The 20,910-nt window shown below is 36.1% G+C and overlaps 1 protein-coding gene across 10 annotated transcripts in view; it reads left to right on the plus strand.

Moving 5' to 3' along the window:
- ANKRD18A (ankyrin repeat domain 18A) overlaps positions 1-20,910 on the plus strand; it is a 51,728-nt gene that overhangs the window by 23,663 nt on the left and 7,155 nt on the right. For all 10 annotated transcript variants that reach the window (XM_054658829.1, XM_054658830.1, XM_054658835.1 and 7 more), the window contains 6 exons: positions 558-1,475; positions 3,055-3,204; positions 8,304-8,416; positions 10,651-10,780; positions 18,793-19,074; positions 19,677-19,888. In XM_054658829.1, the coding sequence (XP_054514804.1) occupies positions 558-1,475; positions 3,055-3,204; positions 8,304-8,416; positions 10,651-10,780; positions 18,793-19,074; positions 19,677-19,888 (1,805 nt within the window). The remainder of the gene's footprint in view (positions 1-557; positions 1,476-3,054; positions 3,205-8,303; positions 8,417-10,650; positions 10,781-18,792; positions 19,075-19,676; positions 19,889-20,910) is intronic.

A 20,910-nucleotide genomic window follows, 5' to 3' on the forward strand; every position in this document is an offset into this window, starting at 1 on the left:
GTGCTTAGTACAATGTCTAGATTTATGATTTAGTAAATGTAATTCTTACAACTAAAAAATGTTGAGTCAAATCACAATAGAATATGATCAGGGAAACAGAACTTTTACAACTTTGAGAGATTTTATCTGTCCAAATAGATGTGGAGGTAAAGGTCTTACTATAGGGTGGTGTCTGGGTCAGATATCAGAGTATAAATGCAATTTCCTTTTTCCAGGATTTTAATTTAGTCAGATTTTTTAACAACTTTATGCTTTGAGTTTGTTGTAATTCAGAGAAAGGCTTTTCCAATTCTGATATTCTTAAAAATTCTCTAGAGTGTGTGTGTGTGTGTGTGTGTGTGTATTTTATGGATTCATTGACTTCAAATACATTTTTGAACTTTTTGAAATGTATGTTCTCTAAGGTTCAAGGTTTTGCTTCAACTTTTTCTCCAGTTGGATATCCACTTACAGCAACTTTTAACTGCATGAAGTATAGATTGCTCTTTCACTTCAGAAATAACCATCATAGATTATTTTATTGAGTGCTAACTAAAAATTTGTTTTGTTTTATTTAGGATTCTCAAAGTTACGGAAAAAAGAAGGATGCGATGTATGGAAATTTTATGTTGAAGAGAGACATTGCCATGCTCAAAGAGGAATTATATGCAATAAAAAATGACAGTCTCAGAAAGGAAAATAAATATATTCAGGAAATTAAAAGCATTACAGAAATAAATGCTAAGTTTGAAAAGAGTGTAAGACTCAATGAAGAAATGATAACAAAAAAAGTGGCCCAGTATTCGCAACAGCTTAATGATCTGAAAGCTGAGAATGCAAGGCTGAATTCAGAATTGGAGAAGGAAAAACACAACAAAGAAAGACTAGAAGCTGAAGTTGAATCCCTCCATTCTAACCTGGCCACTGCTATAAATGAGTACAATGAAATTGTGGAAAGAAAAGACCTAGAACTAGTTTTACGGAGAGCAGATGATGTTTCTAGACATGAAAAAATGGGTTCTAATATTTCTAAACTAACAGATAAGAATGAGTTGCTTACTGAACAGGTCCATAAAGCTCGGGTGAAGTTCAATACCTTAAAAGGTAAGCTCCGTGAGACAAGAGATGCTCTCAGGGAAAAGACATTGGCTTTAGGAAGTGTACAGCTGGACCTAAGGCAAGCACAGCATCGAATAAAGGAAATGAAGCAGATGCATCCAAATGGGGAAGCTAAAGAAAGTCAATCCATTGGAAAGCAGAACTCTTTAGAGGAGAGAATACGTCAACGAGAACTTGAAAATCTCTTGCTTGAACGACAACTAGAGGATGCTCGTAAGGAAGGCGATAATAAAGAGATAGTCATTAATATCCACAGAGACTGTCTTGAGAATGGAAAGGAAGATCTTCTAGAAGAAAGAAATAAGGAATTAATGAAAGAATATAATTATTTAAAAGAAAAACTGCTTCAGTATGAAAAAGAAAAAGCAGAAAGAGAAGTAAGTATGAAGAAAACTATAACCTTCTGGAAAGAAAATTTAAACATTTCTTTCTGGCTATATGTTGAACCTAGTTCAATATAAAAATAAATAGATGAAAATGTGTTTACCATTCTGTATAATTCCATTTACATGAATCATCCAGGAAATACATCATCTATAGGGACAGAAAGATGATTAATGTTTGTGTAGGCCTGGGGCTGGAAGCGGGTCGTGACTGCTAATGGGCATTAGGGATTGTCCTGGAGTGATGAAAATGTTCTAAAGTTGGATTGTAGAGATGGTTGCATGACACAGTAAATTTACTAAAAATCTTTGAACTGTTTGTTAAAAAATATAAATTCTATAAATCATATTTCAACAAAGCTGTTTGAATAAAAATCATATTTCAACGAAGCTGTTTTAGTAAACCAAAAAAGTGTTTACTGTATCAGCTTGGAAACATGCTTTGTTTCCAGGAGATAAAAGGTAGAGCTGACAAGATGCTTTCCTTTGAGTAAAGACATTATGTCACCTATGAAATGTTAGTAGATGCAGAGCAATGCTGATAAGGTGTGTAGTCTTAGACTACTGAAATAAGAAATGTAACGTCTTCATGTTGCCGCATTTTAAGAGCATAATGAAGCAGGTAAGTGGAAATGCTTGTACCTGAAATGTGTATTTTGAAAATCAGATTCAATTAAGTGAGCTGCTTTGACACTTAATTCTAGATTTTCCAGATGAACTGAAGTGTGTTGCTGTGTCTTGTGATGCTTTTCCTTCAGTGGCTCTCTCTTATATGTATTTTAGTTGGTATAACTTTGTTTTGATTCATACCAATGTGACTTAAGTCTGAAAATATGTCAGTCTCACATTATGTATTTTTCTGACCACTTAGTATTTTAAAGACTTCTACTTGTTATAAAATCACAATTTGGAATAAATGTGGTAAATTTTAGCAAAAAAATATTTGATGTAATGTTTCCACTGGCAGGTATTTATAATTTACTGTGAATATTTTTATGAGTAATTAGCTCATAATTTACATTTTAAGTCTCAATGGCTATCACTTGGATATAATTCTTTCCAGTACAAAGATACTTTTAGCTGTCTGTGATTTATGAGTTTGACATTGAATCCCCATTTTCAGACTAATGAGGGGTGGCAGAGTTCACGGAGAGTGGGATTGAAGTTTGTATGGGACAGAGTTGTAGGAGCTGAGGTCAGGGAGGGAGGTAGAGGCCATGTTACCTAGGGCCTTGAAGGCCGTTGGAATTTTATTCTGAGGTAGGAATCCATTGGAAGGATTTCAACAGGCGACTGAATATGTGAGGAACTCAGGTTGAGTTGAGGGTCTAAGGTGAATGAATAGTAGGCTGGATCAATCTGTCATGTAAGAGAATACCAATTTGGCAGGAATATAACACCTTCTATGTCCCTCACTGAATTCAGTAATAAAGAAGAAAGTGTACATATGAGGAAAAGAAAGTGAATCTGTGTGTGTGGTAATAATTTTCAAAGTATGTATGCTAGACTTAAATATTAACATAATTTAATAATAAGGCACTTTATAAAATTGGTAACAAAAATATTTTGTCAGGTGATTGTGAGAGAATGTCAAGAAGAACTGGTCGATCACCTTAAAAAATTTTCAAATTCAGAGTCTCCACTGGAAGGTACATCACATTGTCATATTAATTTGGATGAGACATGGACTTCAAAGAAGAAATTATTTCAAGTAGAAATTCAAGTATGTATGGAATGTAACATGTAGACAGTTAATCTGTAGCTGGTTGAATAATATAAAGTGTCTTAGGATACTAATTTCAGTGGACAGCTTGATTTTATATTTTCATTATAATTGATCATTACCATTTTATTATCTTTATAACGTACTTCTTCAACTCTGGCTCTTGTTCTGCCATTTTGAAATAATAGTTGCATATGTTTTCTCTTATAATATCTACACTTGGGAAAGTTGAGAATAATACATCATTCCTCACAGAAAATTGACTTTTTTCCTGTTAAACAGTATTTTTAGATAATTTCCTTAATGCCTTGGTGAGGCAAGCCAGATTAAGTCAGAAGAGAATGTTTAATGGAATATTCCAGCAAGTTGTCTTATTTCTTCACTTTTGTGAATGGACACAGCAGCTGTGCATATTCATTTCATGGATTCTGGGTTAACTTGTACAGAAAGGCCATCATACTGTTCTTTGAAATGCACGTTTTAGGTTAATTTACAAACTACTTGAAAAGTTAGGCATTGCCTTCATCTTCCTTTCATTTAAAATATACTGTAATGGCGTAGAAATACTCAGATCTAATAGAGTATGTACATCCAAAATAGAGAGCTCAGAAAATTATCTGGATCCTACCATGGGATTTTAAAAACAGTTTCACTGAGAGATAATTCACATGTCAGACAGTTCAACCATTTAAAATGTACAACTCAGTGTCTGTTAGTATATTCACAGTGCTGTGTGGTCATCAGCATAATCAATGCTAGAACATTTTCACCACTCTGAAAAGCAACCCTACATCTCTTAGCCATGACTGCAACCCCACTCCATGTCTCTCCACCTACCCCAGTTGTAGGCAACCACCATCCACTTTTGTCTCCACAGATTTGTATGGTCTGCATATTTAAATACATAGAGTCATACAATATGAAGTCCTTTCTGACTGGCTCTTTCACTTAGCAGAATGTTTTCAGAATTTTATCCATGTTGTAGCACATATCAGTAGTTTATTCCTTCTTATTGTCAAATAATAGTCTATTTCAGGGCTACACCAGTTTTCCATTCATTCATCAGCTGATGGACCTTTAGGTTGTTTCCACTTTTTGGCTATTATGAAAACAGCTGTTGCAAACATTCATTTACAGGTTATTGTATGGACATATGTTTTTATTTCCCTGCCATTGGACTCTATCCTCAGAGTTAATTGGGCAGATATCAGCACCAGTTTTACCCATGCTGTCTTTCCTGCCTTCTCAGTTCCTGCTCATCTAGCCTCATTCATTCAGACCTGGCAGGCAATTTCCTCTTCTTGAAGCTTTCTCTGACTGTTCTCTCACTGACCTTACATCTCAGCACTTGTTGCCCAGTCTGCAGAACAACTTAGCCCTTAATTTGACATGGCTTTTCATTTTTAATGGAAGATAATTTTGTCTTAACATAAATTTGCTTAAAGGGAAAATAATATATGACATGAATGTCACCTATCCTTGTATAAATTGAAAATAGTTTAGCTTGGCAGCTTTCAGCATAGAACAAAATGTACCCTACCAATTACTTCTTTGAGACATTAACACAGTAAATCTTTTATTCTAAGTGTATTTTTAGCAATTAAATATGAAATTAAAACCAATTAGTCTAATAGAGGAGAATTGTTCAATCAAATGCTCATGTTTTTCTCAGTATGAAAAAAGAATCTAAATTTGCCTTCCTTCACTATGTAGCCAAAACTGTATTTCTGGATGGTTGCCAGTTTGTCAGCTGAATAGTTCTGGCTGCAGCTTGTCTGATGAAGGACAACACAGCTCCTTAATCCGAGCGCTCAGCAGAGTACTCGTGAAGGCAGTGCCACAGCAACAGCTGCTGGGAGGGAACTGATTCAGAAGACTTGATTTAGCAATAGAGTCCAGGGTTTTCAGCTCCGTGGCTCAGCCTGTCTCTGCTGGTCATGTCGGTTATGTACTACTCAATCCAGGAGGTGCTGTTTCCATTGTAGTACATACGTGACTGTTGCCCACTGAGTCACACAGAGAGAAAAGTAAGCTATAAATTATACACTCCCCATTTGCTGCCACTTTCAGTGGTGTGAAGAATGATTCAGTGCATCTATAGGAGGCCACTTCCATTGGAATGCCACCTCCCTAACACATACAATGGTCAAGAGATAAAAAACAGTGAAAATTATCATGCTAATAGCAAATATTGTCTGTAGCTCACTATGTACATGTACTCTTCTAAGTGCTTCTAAGCAAATCTTACCTGTAGCTCACCATGCACCACATACTCTTCTAAGTGCTTCATGTCAGTCCCTGGTTTAATCTTCCCAACATCCCAGTGAAGTAGATGGTATTATTCTCTCCATTTCATAGATAAAGAACTGGAGACACAGAAAATTAATTTGCTCAAGGTCACACGGCTAGTATCTGGTAGATCTGGGATTCAGACCCAGCCCTTCTGGCTTCTGTGTAGAACTGCCTCTCAAACCATTCCATGGAACACCTGGTTGGTGAGGTGGCTCATGCCAGTAATTCTAGCACTTGGGGAAGCTGAGGCAAGAACAGTGCTTGAGCCCAGGAATTTGAGACCAGCCAGAGCAATATAAGTGAGACCCTGACTCTACCAAAAAAAAAAAAAAAATTAAACAGCTGGGGCATGGTGGTGCATGCCTGTAATCCCAGCTACATTGGAGGCTGTGGTAGGAGGGTTGCTTGAGCTCAGAATATCAAGGCTGCAGTGAGCGGTGATCAAGCCACTGCACTCCAGCCTGGGTAACAGAGCAAGCTCTGTCTCATAAATAAAACATTTTGTATAGATTCCCATAGAATTGAGTTAGACATCAGGCATAGAATTATTAGCCGCTTTGATGTCTGCCTTGGGAGTAAAACATATAATAAGGGGCAGCTTTAAACCATCTCAATCAATAACCTCTAACTTCTCCAGAAGGTTCTTATTTCATGATTCCTAAGCAAGAGACTACCTGGATTAAGACATTTGGTGGACACCATTCTGAGATGAAGAATCTCGATCAGGAAGAAGGGAGATCTCTACTTACTGAAGCTTCCCAATGACATAGTTGAGTGTCCCCCAAAAGGAACTTTAGAACAAGATGTTCATCATGCCATATCTCTATGGAAAAGGAAATTCTTTAAAAGAAAAGAAAGGCAAACAATTGATAATCTGATTCTCATGGGAAAGTTTTCATTATAAAAGAAAAAAGGGCTGGGTGCCGTGGCTCACATCTGTAATCCCAACACTTTGGGAGGCTGAGGTGGGTGGATTACCTGAGGTCAGAAGTACAAGAAGAGCCTGGCCAACATGGTGAAACCCTGTCTCTACTAAAAATACAAAAATTAGCTGGTGGTGTGCAACTGTAGCCCCAGCTACTTGGGAGGCTGAGGCAGGAGAATCACTTGAACCCAGGAGGTGGAAGTTGCAGTGAGCCGACATGGCACCACTGCACTCTAGCCTGGATGACAGAGTGTGACTCCATCTCAAAAAAAAATAAATAAGAAAAAGAAAAAGAAAAAATGGACAAAATATACTGGTCCAAAAAAGAAGAAAGAGAGAGAGGAGAGAGAGAGAGAGAAAGAAAGAAAGAAAGAAGGAAAAAGAAAGAAAGAAAGAAAAAGAAAGGACAAAGCAAAGTATACTGGTGAATATCCTAAGGGTGAGACAGCCCCCCTTCAAGATTAGAAAATAACACTGTACTCAAAGTAACATCCATAAGAATCAACATAAAATAGACAAGATTCACTATCTACAAAAGTAATCTGCACCAAGTAGCAAATGTATAAGTGTGTGGTTGAGAATATTGTCTATAATATGTGTACTAGAGGGAAGAGGCCTCAGTAAAAAGGTCAGAGCTGGAAATTTATATTAGGGAATCCAGGTTAACGTTTTGAGATATTAGGAGTTCTGAGAGAATTTAAAAAGAGGAGTAGCAGCCAGGCATGGTGGCTCACACCTGTAATTCCAGCACTTTGGGAGGCCGAGGAGGGCAGATCATGTGGTAAGGAGTTCAATACCAGCGTGGCCAACATTGTGAAACACCATCTCTGCTAAAAATACAAACAATTAGCTGGGTGAGGTGGTGTTGCAGAATCAGGAGGACCAGAGAGAGACCTTGGGGTGTACACAGGAAGATATCTTTATCGAGTGTACTCAGACCCAGCGGACTCAACATCTGACAAACTGGGCCCAGAACAAAGACAGCACTTGACTTTTATACACACTTCAAAAATGGGGTGGGCTAGCTTGAAGCAGGCTTACAGTTACAGTGGTGTGAAAGCACGGATACAGAGGCAGAACAATTAATTAAATTGTGACAGGTTCATAACTTAGGATTACACATGACCTTTGCCAAGCAACCCAGATGTCTGTTACCTAGGTTTTGCTCTAAAGAGCCTTGCACTGGTTTATCTCAAGTTTCAATATAAAAACACAATAAGTGATGAAAAATAGATCTCTGGATGAGACCCTGTGTCATAGAGTCCAATGGAAGGGGAGAAACAGGATAATAGAAAAGCCACAAAAAGTAGACAAAAGTTATTATTTGTGTATTATAGAAAAAATAAACTTTGTTTAATGAGAAATGGTTAATAGACAGGGAAAAACTGAAACCTACAGGTGAATACTTACAGAGAATGACAGTATTTAGCTCAGCCTGAAGATAGATGAGGATCAAAAATGTAGTGGGAACTAGATAAGAGTTTTCTAAAAATCATCTTAGTAAGATGTAATTTAACTTGGAATATCTTAAACTATTAATGACAATGTTTCTAGAGCATCTTTAAAAACTAAAATGTAAATATAACTACTCTTAATGTATCTTACTAACCCTTAGTACTTTATGTGTAAAAACTCTCATTTTTAACAAACATTTTTGGCAGTTTAAATTTCAGAAAAGGTAATGATGAAAGTGTGAATCTTTTTTAGCTGTTTTAAGAAAATGACTAGTTTTGAAATCTCGTTATTGGCATCAGGTTTGTAAAATGCACTTTATACAACCGCCTAAATACATATTATTCATCAACTTATGAGAAATAATATTTTTAAGATAGAAGAGGATCTCTAGATTTTACAAAAATAATTTTAAACACTTTTTTTCAAGCCTGAAGAAAAACATGAAGAATTCAGAAAACTTTTTGAATTAATATCATTACTGAACTATACTGCGGATCAAATAAGAAAGAAAAATCGTGAATTAGAAGAAGAGGCAACTGGGTATGGTTTTCATATTGTAGAACATTTTAACCATTTAGTAATTGATTTAACTCTAACTTTACTTGACTAAAACTTTGATACAAATTCATTTTATGTCTTCATTTTCATAATTAAATGAATTCTGTTTTAAAATGTGTTTCAGAAACTCACAACACAACTTTATAGGCATGTGAGCAGGAGTCCATGACCCTTGGACTTTTTTGTTGGAATTATTTAAAAAATCAAATTTCAGTATAAAAACACAATAAGTGATGAAAAATAGATCTCTGGATGAGACCATGTGTCATAGAGTCCAATGGAAGGGGAGAAACGGGGTGGAAGTCAGCTGAGCTGTTGGGGCGAGGTTGGGATGAAAAAATTTATATTAAAAATATGTGAAAAAAGAAACAACACAATCTGAAATTTTTTTGAATGCCAAAACATTACGCCTATTTTTATTTATTTATTTATTTATTTATCTTTTGAGACAGAGTCTGGCTCTGTCACCCAGGCTGGAGTGCAATGACGCGATCTCGGCTCACTGCAACCTCTGCCACCTGGTTCAAGTGATTCTCTTGCCTCAGCCTCCTGAGTAGCTATGATTACAGGTGTGCACCACCCTGCCTGGCTAATTTTTGTATTTTTAGTAGAGATGGGGTTTCACTGTGTTGGTCAGGCTGGTCTCGAACTCCTGACCTCATGATCCACCTGCCTCAGCCTCCCAAAGTTGGCATGAGCCACTGCGCTTAGCAATGTATTCTTTAATGATTTTGAAAACAATAATGACAATGCTTTGGACATGGAATGTCAAGTGCACTTTTCATTATCTAGTTTGAATTTTTATTTCTGAAGATATTTTTGCTGTATTTGGTCATCTTTTCTTCCTTTTGTAATATTCTTCTCTGCTGCATTCAAATTTTTTAAAGACCTATTTGTGTCCTTCTTTAACATCAAAATTTATCTTGATATATAGCTTGTATTTTGTTTCTGCTTCTTTGTTTTTCTTTTAGATATAAAACATATCATGGAAATTTACTCATTTTACATGGGTACCTCCATTGTATACATGAAGTATACATCTTATTAAACTTCTGTTTTACAGAAATAAATTTTATATATAAAAAAAGTATAACCTAAAGAAAAAGAGTAAAATGAGCATTCATGTTTTGATCACGGACTTTTAAAAAAAAAATGGAATGTGTCTTTGAAGCCCTGAACACAGCTACTTTTCCATGTATTTACTGAGCACTTAAGTTGGTTTTCTGATTCTAATCATCATTTTTCTGCCATTGTCTTTCTCTACATGGTTTTGTATCTTTCATTTTGTTGACATTATGTCAGTAAAGATCTCTAGATCTCTTCTTCAAAGTCTTTAAATCATCACATATCTCTCTCCACCTTTCCTTTTTTCTAAAACTGCCCGTTTTCTTTTTCTCCTCAATTCAGACATTAAAGATGTTTTCTTCTCTTTTTCTACATTGAATAATGTCCTTGTGCTTTTTGGGTGTACTTTTTTTTCTTCTTATAGACTGTGGTCAACGGATATCAAAATGTATTTTTGTGTCTTTTTCAAACATATATGTGTTTTACTTTTTAAAAATCTTGGTTACTCATCTCTCGGTTATGCCTTATATTTACTAATACGTTATTTCATCTTAGCATACCAAAATGGATATGAATAGTTTATTTATAAAAAACTGTATGGTTAGGCCAGGTGTGGTGGCTCATGCCTGTAATCCCAGCAATTTGGGAGGCCAAGGCAGGTAGATCATTTCAGGTCAGGAGTTCAAAACCAGCCTGACCAACATGGTGAACCCCATCTCTACTAAAAATTCAAAATTAGCCAGGCATGGTGGCCCATGCCTGTAATCCCAGCTTACTTGGGAGGCTGAGGCGGGAGAATCACTTGAATCCAGGAAGCAGAAGTTGCAGTGAGCCGTGATCACGCCATCACACTTCAGCCTGAGCAACAAGAGTGAAGTTCCATCTAAAAAAAAAAACAAAAACAAAACAAAAAAAACAACTGTATGGCTATTATCACTTTACCTGCTATATATACCATAAAATTGTTCTTCATATTATTTATATAAGATTATAATTTCATATAGAATGCTTTCAAACTATGTTCAGTTGAAACTGAGAGGATCATAGTTTATAGATTTGTTTCTTTGATATGCCATAACATATCTGTTTAAACAATTATTAAATATTTACTCTTAAAAATACTTGACTTACTAGTTCTTACATTTCTGTAGATCTAAGAAATGCCTAGAAATGACAATAAATATGTTAAATGCATTTGCAAATGAAGACTTCAGTTGCCATGGAGACTTAAATACAGACCAACTGAAAATGGATATTCTGTTTAAGAAGCTAAAACAGAAGGTAATTTTAAAAAATTATTATTTTATCTTAAGGTCTAGATTACATGTGTGAGAGGTACAGGTTTGTTGCATAGGTAAATGTGTGCCATGATGGTTTGCTGCACGTATCAATCCATCACCTAGGTATTAAGCCCCGTAGGCATTAGCTATTAATCTTGATGCTCTCCCTCCTGACCCCAACAAGCCCCAGTGTTTGTTGTTCCCTTCCCCGAGTCCACGTGTTCTCATCATTCAGCTCCCACTTATAAGTGAGAAGATGCAGTGTTTGGTTTTTTGTTCCTGCGTTAGTTTGCTGAGGATAACAGCTCCGAGTTCATCCATGTCCCTGCAAAAAGCATGATCTCTTTCATTTGTATGGCTCCATAGTATTCCATGATGTATATACACCACATTTTTTTATCCTGTCTATCATCGATGGACATCTGGGTTGATTCCATGTCTTTGCTATTGTGAATAGTGCTGCAGTGAACATACAAATACATGTATCTTTATAATACAATAATTTATATTTAAACATAAGGTAATTTTAAATCAGTTTGGGGATTAAAATTATGTAATTTGGAGAAATATTAATAATGGATAAACCCAAATTCAGCCAAAATACATCTAAGGAGGTTGATACTGAGCCAGTATGGTGACTGTGGCCCTGGATTACCCAATCTGAAGAGCTCTTGAGAATGCTTCATGAGACAGTCACATTACAGTTTGATTTTGTACATTTCCAGCAGACAGAGTTGCAGGGAAAATCATAAATCAATATGAGGAAGACATACATTGGCTCAGCCTAAAAGTGGGACATCAAAAAGGAGGGGCTAACAAGTCATAGGTGGGTTTTAAGGATTCTTTAGGTGACAATTGATAAAGAAAATCTGTTGTCTAAAACTGGAAATAGGTATAAAGGAAGGCCTTAATTAAGATAAGGTCATTATGGAGGTTAAGGTTCTTATTATGTAGATGAAGCCTCCTAGCTGGCAGCCCTCAGAGAAAATAGAGGGTAAATATATCTTTTCAGACTTGAAATGCATCAGGATCTTAGTTAATCTTCCCTAGATCTGGGAAGACCTAGAAGGGGAGAGATTGGGCTACATTAATGAAGACTTCTTACAGATGCAAATTCCCCCACAGAAGGCAGCTTTGTACTGCCATTTCAATCTCTTGGCCCTGCAACAGCCATTTCAAAATATGTCAAAAAATATATATTTGGGGGTAAAATAACTTTGATTTTTTTCAGCTTCTTCTCTCTGTGATGCTGTACCAGAATCAGGTTACAAAGTAAACCACATTATAAGAGTTAATAAAACCCATCTGATGAGATTTGATTGTTTGAAGGGTGTGATTCCCAGACCCTTTAGATAGAAACTGGGGCAAAAGAATACAAGGTCTTGCTCCTCAATATAAATCTCTCAGTGCTTTAAGCAGTGAAAGATTTTTCATTTAATTTTACAGACTTGATACTAATAAAAAGATACTTTAAAATATATGTATGTATATATTTTTCCTTACAAAAGATATGCTGTTGATTCTCTTATGTCTTGAACCCTGGCCAGTGATCTGAAACGAAGCAGCCCATGTCTCCAGATCACTAGTTCCAAATAAATTTTGGGGTGTAACAGGTTTATTGAGAAGTAATTAACACACCATGCAATTCACTCATCTAAAATATACAAGTCATTCAATTTTAGTATTTTCAGAGTTATGTAATCATCATTACATCAATTTTAGAACACTTTCATCACCCTAAAAACAAACCCCACATCATTTAGCTATCTTCACTAGTTTTCCCTTCCTCCCTCAGCCCTAGGGAACCACCCACCTTCTTTGTATAGATTTGCATATAAGCCTCTGAAATAAAAAGCAAGTGGTCTACTGGGACTGGCTTATTTCACTTAGCATAATTTTTCATGCTGCATCTGTGCTGTAGCAGGTATTGATGCAGGGCTTTCGCTCCTTAGTTCAGCTAAATCTGGGTTCTTCTCTCATGACCAGGAAAAATTAGCCATGTGGACCCATTGAAGGGTGAGAAGGACAGAATTTATTAAGTGAAAGGGAAGCTCTCAGCAAAGAGAGGGGTCCTGCAAACAGATTTCCACCTCACAATTGAATACCAGGACAGGCACACATGAGCTGAAGAGGCCAGGCTCCTCCTCTGCATAAGGCGTGAATTCCTGGTGGCTCCACCCCAACCCCCCAGTGCATGTGGGCCTCCAGTCTGCTGCTGGCATGTCCAGGCAAGCCCCTGTGCAGGTTCCCTTATCTGCACCGGATGTTTTATCTGGTGTAGACACTTGTGGGCCTGGAGATTCTCTGGGGACCCTTCCATATCTGTCTAGGCATTTTGCTGTCTCCTGCTTCTTATTGCTGAGTAATATTCCATTGTATGGATACATTAAACATTTTATGTAACCATTCATGAGGTGATGGACCTTTGGGTTCTTTCCACTTTTTGACTCTTATTAATAATGCTGCTGTAGGCCAGGTGTGTTGGCTCACACCTGTAATCCCAGCACTTTGGGAGGCCAAGGTGGGTGGATCACGAGGTCAGGAGTTCAAGAGCATCCTGGCCAACATGGTGAAACCCTGTCTCTACTAAAAATACAAAAATTAGCTGGGCATGGTGGTGTGTGCCTGTAATCCCAGCTACTCAGGAGACTGAGGCAGGAGAATTGCTTGAACCCGGACCCAGGAGGCAGAGGTTGCAGTGAGCTGAGATCACGCCACTGCACTCCAGCCTGGGCTACGGAACAAGACTCCGTCTCAAAAAAAATATAGTAATAATGCTGCTGTAAACATTTATGTATGAGTTTTTGTGCTTGCATATGTTTTTATTTTTCTGGAGTATATACTTATGACTGGAATTTCTGGGTCATACAGTAACTTCATGCTTAACCTTTGAGGAGCTGACAGTTTGTTTTCCAAAGTGGCTGCACCACTTTACATCCCCAGCAGCATTGGATAAGGGCTTTAATTTCTTTACATTTTTCCTAACACTTAACTTATTTTCTCTTTTTTATTGAACAAAGATTTGGTCCTGTGGTGTGAAGTGATACCACAAGGTGGTTTTGATTTACATTTTCCTAATGACTAATTACATTAAGCATCTATTAATGTGCTTATTATCCGTCTTTATATCTTCTTTGCAGAAATATCTATTCAAATTCTTTGCCCATTTGTTAAATTGGGTTATCTTGTTATTTATGAATGGCAAGGGTTCTTTATATATCCTATATATGTAAGTCCCTTATCAGATATACACTTTTCAAATTCTTTCTTCTACTCAGTGTCTTGCCTTTTCACTTCTTGATACTGTCTTCTCAAGCACAGCAGTTTTCAATTTTGAAGTCCATTGAATCCATTTTTCCTTTGGAGTCATAGCTAAGAAAACACTGCCAAATGCAGTCACAAAGATTTATGCCAATGTTTTCTTCTGAGAGTTTTATAGTTTTAGCTGTTACAGTTAACTGTTTTGAGTTAATTTTTAAATATGGTATTAGGTGAGAGTCCAACTTTGTAATTTTTTTTGCACATGGATACCCAGTTGTTCCAATATCATTTATTGAAAAGAGTATTTTTTCCCATTCTGTTTTTTTGTTACCTTGTATAAAATCAATTGACTGTAAATGTGCAGGTTTATTTTTAGGTTATCAATTCTTAGTTTATGTCTATTCTTATATGAGGACCAAATTGAATTTACTGAGAAAATTTTTTCAATCATGTTGCATATTACCAGTTGTCTTATGTCATAATAAAAATTAAATGTAGTAGAATATCTTTAACTTCACCTTTTGTGTCTCAAAGGAGTCTGGCCAGCTTATACCTTACTTACTCTAAGACATGATGGCAAGTCAGGCTTACAAGACACATTATTTCTTTTTCTCTCCATTTAAACCTTTAGTCTCTTATCCAGTGCCTCCCTCTATAGTTTCATTTTCAGTAAATTTTGGTCGCAGTATCTGCTGAAATAGTCTACTATTTAGTGCCTTATGTTTTACTAACTCATTATAATTCATAGAATCATCCATAGATGTTTACCATCCAGGAAGGAGGAGTTTAAGTTTGAGCTGCCAGCTTTCCTCAGTGGAAATCAAGTGAAGTCATCATCTTTCAGTTCACAGATCCTCTTTCCACCTGGCATCTTGTTCTGTTGTGTAACACTGTGGCTAATCCTTTTCTTGGTGCAGATCTTGCATTCTCAGAAACCACGGTTTCTGTATTGACCTCCTATTACTGAAACAGAGATGCACAGCTCTGCTTTCTAGCTCAGTAGAGGATTCTTGGAATAAAAAGTTTAACTCATTCCAAGAAAAAGTTTTAGGAGTGCAGCACTTAAAAATCAGGTAATATTCAGGCAATTTATCAGAGACAAATAGTAGATTAGTATTTTAAATTTCAAAATTTCAGAGCCAAGTTGTGTGCTATAGAGAAGCATTGTGGTATAATACAGAGATGGGATGGTCTTAACTTCTCCATGCAAACAAACGTGAAGTAAGGTAAAGGAGAAATTGCATTTGATGTCTTAACGCTCAAAGTATGCTGTGTTTATTTTACTTCTGTGAAGAGTAAAAGTCATTCCATAATTTTCTCCTTATTTCCTCATTGAGAAAAAGGAAAATGAAAATCGAATACTAGATTGATTAATAAATACTCAGAGCTTCTTCTTTTAGAATTTTCATTAATTGAAATCAGGTAAATGTCTGATTTTGGTTATGTAACCAAGTATTTCCAGTTGTTTTTCAAATCATATGTCTTCTTGCTTTGCAGTCTTATTTCCTAACTTGAGGGGAAATTGTAAGGAGACACCCTTGCCTTATTATCAGAGTTCATAATTGAAGGGGGTTTTAGGAAAAGTTCCTCCTCAGCAGCTTACATCTCTCTCCTGGTTATCTGCTGCTTCTCAATAATGTTTGTCATCAACAAATTAATCTCAACATTTATTAGATCCTACTTTAAAGGAGACTCTTTTCTGCTACCTAAGTTGTTTCCTGTTGTCTCTTTTTAAAACTTATTTTTCTAACAATTACCCAGAGTTTTGTGGCTTAAAAGAAAAACATTTATTTTGTTCATGAACCTGTGGTTTGGAAAAAGATTGGCCAGGACAGCTTGTCTCTGCTCCCCTCAGCTTCCCTAGGAAGTTGGAAAAATTGAATCATCTGAAGCTTTGCTCACCCATGTGTTTGATGGTTGATGCTGGCCATTGGCTGGAACCTCGGCTGGGGCAGGCAGCATGAACACCGACACTGGCACTCCCAGGCTGTCTTTGTGGACTGATCTCTCTCACAATCTGGGGGCTGAGTTCGAAGGGAAAGCAGTCTGAGATAGGGAAGCTACATGATATCCCTTTTACTGCATTCTATTCATTAGGAGAAGGCCATCAGTAAGGATGGCCCATATTCTATTCTTTTAATGGGATGAATATAGATTCTCTTTTGTTTTAATTGACATGTATATACATAATTATGGGCTATAGGGTGACATTTTGAGAAATTTATATAGTGCATAATGATCAAGCTAACTAGCATATTTACTACTTCTTACTACTTCAATCATTTTTCATTTCTTTGAATTGTGAACTTTCAAAATCTTCTAGCTTTTTAAAAATGTTCAATAAACCATAGTTAACCATATTCACTCTATAATGCCACAGAACATCAGAACTCATTCCTCTTATCTAACTGTAATTCTGTATCCATTAACCAGACTCCCCTCTCCTACTTCTGTGAGCTTTTTTGTTGTTAAGAGACAGGGTCTTGCTAGTGTAGTCTTGGCTCTGGGCAACTGTAGAGTCATCCAGGCTAGAGACAGTGATTTGATCATAGCTCACTGCAGCCTCAACCTCTTGGGCCCATGTGATCCTCCGACCTCACCCTCCTGAGCAGCTAGGATTATGGGCGTGCACCATTGCACCTGTCTGATTTTTTACTTTGTAGAGATGTCTCTCTATGTTGTTCAGGCTGCTCTGGAACTTTTGGCTTCAAGTGATTCTCCTGCCTCAGTCTTTCAAAGTGCTAGGAAATTACGGGCATCAACCATGTTGCCCAGCCCTCAATTTTTCTTTAGCTCCCACACATGAGTGAGAATGTGCAGTATTTATCTTTCTGTGTCTGCACTTAACATAATATCCTCCAGACTGATCCACGTGGCTACAAGTAAGAGGATTTCATTTTTTTATATGGTGAGTATTCCATTGTTTATGTGTACCACAATTTTTTTGTCCATTCATTTGTTGATGGACATGTAGGTTGATTTTATACATTAGCTGTTGTGAATAGAGCTACAATAAACATATGAGGACAAGTATCCTTGTGATCTATTGTTTTCTTTTCTGTTGCCTGAATACCCAGTAGTGGGGTTGCTGGATCCCTCGGCAGTTGCATTGTTCATTTTTTGAGAAAGCCTCATGTTGTTTTCTATAGTAGCTGCACTAATTTACCTTCCCACGAACAGCATGTAAGAGTTTACTGTTCTCTGAAACCTCACCAGCACTTTTTTGTGTGTTTTCTATAATAGCCATTTATTGAAATGGAGCAAGATTATATCACATTGTAGGTTTGATTTGTATTTCCCTGATGATTAGTGATACTGAACATTTTAAAATGTATTTGTTCGCCATTTGTATTTCTTTTTTTTCTCTTAAAAAAAAGGAGAAATATCTAATAGGATCTTTTGCCTAGTTTTGAACTCAGATTATTTTTGTTTACTGTCAGGGTGTTTGAGTTCCTTGTGTACTTTGGATATTTGTCTTGTGTATTTGGATATTTTGGATGAATCGCTTGAAAATGTTTTCTTCCATTCTACAGGTTTTCTCTTCACTCAGTTGTAGTACCATTTGTCTATCATTTGTTTGTTGCCTATGCTTCTGATGTCTTACCTATACAAATCTTTGTGCAGACTAATGTCCTGAAGCATTTTCCCTATGTTTACTTATAATAGTTTGATAATTTTGGGCCTTACATTTCAGTCTTCAATCGATTCTGAGTTTATTTTGCTATATGGTGCTATATAGATAGGAAGCTAGTATCATTCTTCATATGGATAGTTTCCCAGTGCTATTCATTTGAAGAGGGTGTCCTTTCCCCAGTGTATGTTCTTGGCACCTTATTCCAAAATAAGTTGGCTGTAAATATGTGCATTTGTTTCTGGGTGCTGTATTCTATGGCCTTTACCCCAAGAATCATTACTTCTTAAAATGCAATTCAAATTAGCATGAAACATTTGCGGTTTAGGGAAAGGCTTATGGCATCAGAATCCTTATTTACGGGATTCATTATTTTGTGTTTTTTTGAGATATGGTCTTTGTCTATCGTCCAGGAAGAAGTGCAGTGATGTGGTCATAATTCACTGCAGCCCTGAACTCTGGGTACAAGCCATCCTTTTGCCTCAGTCTCCCAACTAGCTGGGTCTACAGGCCTGAGCCACCATGCCTGGCTAATTTTTTAAATTTGTTTTTTTGTAGAGATGGGGGTCTCACTATGTTGCTCTGGCTGATCTCAAATTCCTGGCCTCCAGTGATCTTTCTGCCACAGCCATCTAAAGTGCTGGGATTACAAGCATGAGCCACCATGCCTAGCGTAGAGAATTATATTATTTTCAAAGTCTTATTCTGAGAGCCATTTATTGACTTTGGCCTAAATAACTCAATATGATATCTCTGAAAGTTTTTTTTGACAAATTTTGGGGAATGATGATGAGGGACGAGGGTTAGACACTTTTTACTAAGAGATAACTTAGTGCCATTTAAGGAGGAACAAAAATGAATTATCAGAAAAATAAAAGTAAAAGCAAGTGCAAAAGTTCTGTGGCAAAGATGATGACAGTAAAGCACATTTTTGTGACTCATGGTAGCTTTAACTTTGTTCTTAAAATTCTGAGTAATTTAAGGATTCACATTTGAAGAATCTACTACATTATAGATAACATTTTATTTCAAGTCAATGCATTTCAAAATTTGCTATTGGTTTTGTATTAGATTATTCTCAGCCTACTTCATTATCAAGCTCTATTATTTTCTTAATGCAGTTTAATGATCTTGTGGCCGAGAAGGAAGCTGTGTCTTCAAAATGTGTCAATTTGGCCAAAGACAATGAAGTTCTTCATCAGGAGTTATTATCTATGAGAAAAGTACAAGAGAAATGTGAAAAACTTGAGAAGGATAAAAAGATGTTGGAAGAAGAAGTATTAAATCTTAAGACACATATGGAAAAAGATATGGTAGAACTTGGTAAACTACAAGAATATAAATCGGAGCTGGATGAAAGGGCAGTGCAGGAAATAGAAAAATTAGAAGAAATCCATTTACAGGTTAGTTTTTAAAATCAGGTAAGTTTATCTGTAATGGGCTTTCATTTATTTCACTGCAAACTATATTTTGGATATGTATATATTGTGTTTCCTCTGCCTCTCTTACAGCAATTTCCTTTGTAGAGTTCTAGAAAAAAAGTGACTTTTTTCCTTTTAAATATTTAAATTTCCATTATTATTATAACAAAATCAATCTTTCAAAGTAATGATTCTCACTATAGAGTAAAAGGGGGAATTTGATGATTAAGACCAGGTGGCATAAGAGAAAACTGTGATTTAGAAATTATATGATACTTTTGAATTGGTCTTAAGCTACGTTGTTCATTGTTCACTTTTTAAAATTATAAATGGATTCTATTACTTTTTATAGGACAAGATTACATTAATACTAACATAAGTATGATTTCAAATTTTTTTAAATCAGACAATTCTGAATTCAGTTATTAGTTTTGTTGATATTGCTGATAAATATTTTAAGCTTCAGCCTCTTTTCAACATACTCAAAATTGCTCTTCGAATCACTGATTCAAAATGAAAGGCAACAAACCTATGGTAATTAACTTATAATTGTTTTAAAAGTGTATTCTTTTCATTTGTTTTAGAAACAAGCAGAATATGAAAAACAATTAGAGCAGTTAAACAAGGATAATACGGCTTCACTAAAAAAGAAGGAACTCACACTTAAAGATGTGGAATGTAAATTCTCCAAAATGAAAACTGCTTATGAAGAGGTTACAACTGAATTAGAAGAATTTAAGGAAGCCTTTGCAGCAGCACTGAAAGCTAACAATTCCATGTCAAAAAAATTAACGAAGTAAGTCAAAACATACACTCATAGAAAATGAATTCAGCTCATTAATTTGTTTTAAAAGCATAATTTTTAGTGAGATGGCTTCAGGAGATCAGTGGGAAGTGAATGCTAATTTGATAATGTAATTTTGGAAAATAATGTTAGTAAATAATCCTACCTTTAAAATGTTCATCAAGGATAGTTTCTGTCTCTCTTCTCTTTTTTTGTTTTTGTGTGGCTTTTTTCCCCTGAAAAGTCTCATGTAGTTAACCTGACCTGTTAGTTTTTTTCACTAAGTATTTTTGAAGCTTTATGATCAATAAAGTGATCTTGTTACAAAATTACTTGTCAGAATTTCCCTAAATGGGAATATTAGTGAGTTTAATTTATTTTTTGGTAGATCACAACCTAAACCCAAAGTGTCAAGTGATACTGCTACTCTGGGCACATCCTGGCACTCAGGCAGGGACTGTTTTTGATTGTGATCTTTAGTATTATCACTAGAGGGTGCCTCAAGAAAGACTATTTGTGTAACATTTCCAAGGTGTTACATAAAGTCATCCTTGTGAAAGAGGGAATAATTATCACAGGAATGAAAAGAAGGGTAATCCACAAGGGTTCAAAAATAACACCTTGTTCAGCCTGAAGGGCTGTGTGGAAGGCAGAAAGAACAAGCCGCACCTCCAGTGCCTTGGTCACGGTGTTGAGGGCTAATTGCCTTCAGAGATGCTGTAGTTCTTTTTGATCACCAGCCAACCAGTCTAGTTCTCCCCCAGGAGTTGTTGCTCTAAGTTATTCCTCAGTGCCAAATACTTAAGTGTTCTTAGAGAGTGGGTGAAATGTACAAGGGTGAAACCTGAAACTGGTTTACTAAACACAAGTATTTCTAGATTATTTTTGTTCATTTTAGTTTTCTTAATCTACATTATTTAAGGAGTACAACATGATGTTTTCATATAATTATTTATATTGAAGTAGTTCTTATAGTCAAGCAAATTAACGTAATCATTTTCCCACATAGTTACCCTTTAAATACAAGTATATCT

The sequence above is a fragment of the Pan troglodytes genome, chromosome 11 (assembly GCF_028858775.2).
Source record: "Pan troglodytes isolate AG18354 chromosome 11, NHGRI_mPanTro3-v2.0_pri, whole genome shotgun sequence".
Classification (NCBI taxonomy): domain Eukaryota; kingdom Metazoa; phylum Chordata; class Mammalia; order Primates; family Hominidae; genus Pan; species Pan troglodytes.